The 3,836-nt window shown below is 39.2% G+C and overlaps 1 protein-coding gene across 1 annotated transcript in view; it reads left to right on the top strand.

Moving 5' to 3' along the window:
- The window catches only part of LOC125484227 (cytochrome P450 4B1-like), a 30,185-nt gene that overhangs the window by 23,688 nt on the left and 2,661 nt on the right, over positions 1-3,836 (top strand). Inside the window, exons 5-6 of the mRNA XM_048602083.1 lie at positions 391-581; positions 3,648-3,827. Coding sequence (XP_048458040.1) covers positions 391-581; positions 3,648-3,827 — 371 coding nt within the window. The remainder of the gene's footprint in view (positions 1-390; positions 582-3,647; positions 3,828-3,836) is intronic.

The following is a 3,836-nucleotide window of genomic DNA, read 5'->3' as shown; positions in this document are numbered from 1 at the left end:
TTATCTCTCCTCTTCATTACTTGCTGTTTCCCAAATTACTCAGCATTCCTAATTACCAACCAACACTTTCCAATGCACTGCTCTCAAGTTAAGCAGTTGTAGCTACAAATGACTCATCAAGTGAGCTGACATTTGAAAGTTACTGTAGTCTCAGCACTGGAGAGACTCAATGTGTGGAAGTCCTGTCTACAGGTCGCAGCAATACATAAGTCTTCCTGTCAGTCGCTGAGGCCATTATATTAAAACATAAGGGGAAAAAAAAAACTAATTCCACTTTCTTATGGCTTGGCATAGACTAAGAATAATTTGTCAAAAATATAATTTTCCAATGAAAGTAGGTTAATGGCAGGCATTAGATTCTAACTCATTGAAACAATAATTTTGCTTTAGGATGAAAATGGAATTGGATTATCAGATGAAGACCTACGAGCAGAGGTGGACACATTCATGTTTGAAGGCCATGACACTACAGCGAGTGGAATCTCCTGGCTTTTGTACTGTTTGGCTCAACACCCAGAACACCAGCAGAAGTGTAGAGAAGAGATCCGCGAGCTCCTAGAGGGACAGGAGAAATTTGAATGGTGAATTATGGGGCATGTTCTGCTCTTGTCTGTGTTTATAGGATGTAAAATCAAACTCTCAAACAGAATTTCTTTACAACATTGTGCTTTGAATAAGCATGTAAAATTCCTCACACCATGTATCAGGTGCTGTGTTGAATTTTGGGCAGCGCACCATGGGAAAAGTATAATCAAACAATGACAAGGAAGCAAAGAAAAGCAGCAGGATTGCTCCACTGTAAAAGAGATGAGCAACAAGAAATGATCCATTGAGAAAGGTAGACAACAAGGGCCTCAATAAGGTTTATGAAGAGCAATACTTTAAATTAAGCAAGGAAAGTAGAATCAGAGAATGTAACCTCAATTTTATGAGACTCTTCTGGTAAATGAAAACCTCAACATGAATAAACGTGGGTCAGGAAAGTTAGGACGGAATGTCTGATTCATGCCATGTCATGCTGAGATGAAAAATGCTTGGGAATGTAGTGTTATTGATCAGTGTAAACAAAAGCTATTATTTAGGTGTGTCTCACACTGAATTTAACTGTTTTCTCATCAACTGCCTGCAACACAGCTGTATGGGTATAGCAGTTTATGAATTTGGATCTCTCAATGTAGTCTTTTTAAAAGAGTTTTTCTTTCATTTGTGAATTTTAGAATTGGTGTTGCTTACTATTAGCACTTTGATGGCAGTTTTAGTATGATTTTTATTTTTGTCTTGCTATATTTTTACTATTACTTGTATCTCTTATAATTGTTTAGCTTCAGCTGCTATTTCCCTTGTACAGTGAACAAAATTGTGTCCCAATGGTATGTCTAGATTTGGAGGACAAGCAGGCAAGAAAGGAGTATGCACATATACCTCACACATTAAAAACTCAATAAACTCACCACCATTCCCCAAAACTATCCACTAGCCCAACGACCATAAGACAATCGGAGACACAGCTCTTCGGTTTTGAGACTGCCAATCCCTGAGTGCTGGCATACAGAAATTTGAACCAAACAATTGGTGCTTCACATTTTTTCATCAAGTCTTTCTAAGCCACCACGAGAGACAAATGCGAAACCAGTCAGTCAGCTTTCTAGGTGGATCAAGTGATAGAGGCAGTGTTTGCAAGTGACAACAAGCTCATCATTTCCCTGTAGGAAGAAGGGTTCTCAATGGCTGGGTTCTCAAGAATCCAAAATATCTTGGAATACATGGGAGGGTGAGATGCGTGAGATACTACTCTAGAATGCCAACACATCATACCACAGCATATTGAAATTGTCAACCATCAAGCATTGGGTTCTCTTTCATCTCTCTCCCATACTTCATCCACAGTATGACAAATATTTCACATTCATTTTGAACTTTTACTGCAGCTCAAGCAATGACCCAAAATCCAGGCAGTTATGCAGCTAGAAACTTCCTTGAACTTGTTCACTTGCCATAAGGCTGTTTGGATAATCCTTAATCGTGACCATGTTCCCCTTAGCATGATGATGTGTAGGATGGCCAATCAATGTTTAACGCACAACTAAATTAATTTTCTTTAAGGTCCAGATTGTTTCCCTGGTCTGGACTGTATTTGCCCAAAGGGAAGCCGTTATACCTCAAATACTTGTAAAATCAGCTTTCAAAGATATATCAGTCCTAAACAAAGCTACTGGAACAGGATCTCTCAGTTCAGATATTCAATTATGTCAATGAAAGAGAAACTCAAACATGATATTATACAGGCTGTTAATGTGCTGCCAATTTTAGTTCTAAAAGTTAAAGTGACCCCAATATTCTGAAAACCTGGCCTGACAGTAGTTCCAGGTTCGTTCTTTACGTTGTTAAGGCGGCAGATTTAATTTAAGATTATGCTTATACCACCACTAAAGTTAAAACATAGATTTGGTCTGATTTCAAGACAAGTCCATGTGCTTGCTTGGAGCAGAGCAAAACTGTTGAAGAATAGATCTTTACTTAGTCAAAATTTGAAAATAGAGGCGGTGGAAATACTCCAAAACGGGGCCAATGCTGACAAGTCACTGAAGCTCCCCAAAAACTAACCAGGATGCAGACCAGAGTTCAAATCCTGCTATGACAGATGGTGGAGTTTGAAGACAATGTAAATCTGGAATTAATGATGACCATGAATCCATTGTCGATTTTCGGAAAAACCTATCAGGCTCGTTAACATCTTTTAGGGAAGGAAATTGCCATCATTACCTGGCCTGGCCAACATGTGCCTCCAGACCTACAACAATGTGGTTGACATGTAACTGCCCTCTGGGCAATTAGGGATGGGCAATAAATGCTGGTGAAGCCAGTGATGCCCTCATCCCCGGAATGAATAATTCTAAAGAAAGGATGATAGTAAACAGCATTATATGGGCTGTATTCTGTATGGAAGGAAAGAAATTGTCACACAATGTGTGCTGGTGACAACTGGAGCAATAAGACCATGGGATGTAGGAGCAGAATTAGGCCTTTTAGCCCATCAAGTCTGCTCTGCCATTTGATCATGCTGATATGCTTCTAAACCCCATTCTCCTGCCTTCTCCCTGTAACCCTTGATCCTCTTACCAATCAAGAACTATCTGTCTCTGTTTTATGTACATTCAATGACTTGGCCTCCACAGCCATCTGTGGCAATAAGTTCGACAGAGTCACCGCCTTCTGGTTGAAGAAATTCCTTCTTATCTCAGTTCTAAAGAGTCATTCCTTTAGCAAGCAATACATAGGAGAGGGCAATGGTTGAGACTATGTTCTTGAAGCATGCTCCTGTAGGACAGTGATACAAGCATAATGCAGCGGACAACTTTGTTTCTGTGTGACAATCTAAAACAATGACTGACCAGTTCATGCCTCTATTGCTTATACTCACTTTATACTGGGAAATGTGAAGGAAGTAAATCAGGCTGCTAATTCGCTCCCGCCTGTTTTAAATGATTACACAAAATGGCATTAACCTCATTGAGTATATGGCTGTCCATAAAATCAATCTTGCAGCCTTGTTTCCGCTGTTAGCAAAACTAAACTAATTCAAATAATATGTCAACCAATTTTGTTTAACTGCTATTAAGTATTTAATATTTATTTTGTATTTTCAGGGAATTCCTGAGTAAAATGCCTTACACCACAATGTGCCTAAAAGAATCATTACGGCTTTATCCCCCTCTACCAGGAGTGTCCAGGAAACTGAGCAAGCCACTCATATTCCCTGATGGAAAGCAAGTACCTGAAGGTCGTATATTTCAGAATCTTTTATTATTTGAACAAATGATTGTCAAGTACTGTAT

Source organism: Rhincodon typus, chromosome 10 (assembly GCF_021869965.1).
Source record: "Rhincodon typus isolate 14 chromosome 10, sRhiTyp1.1, whole genome shotgun sequence".
NCBI lineage: Eukaryota > Metazoa > Chordata > Chondrichthyes > Orectolobiformes > Rhincodontidae > Rhincodon > Rhincodon typus.
Note: the sequence above shows the minus strand (reverse complement) of the source record. Positions and strands in the feature narration are given on the sequence as shown.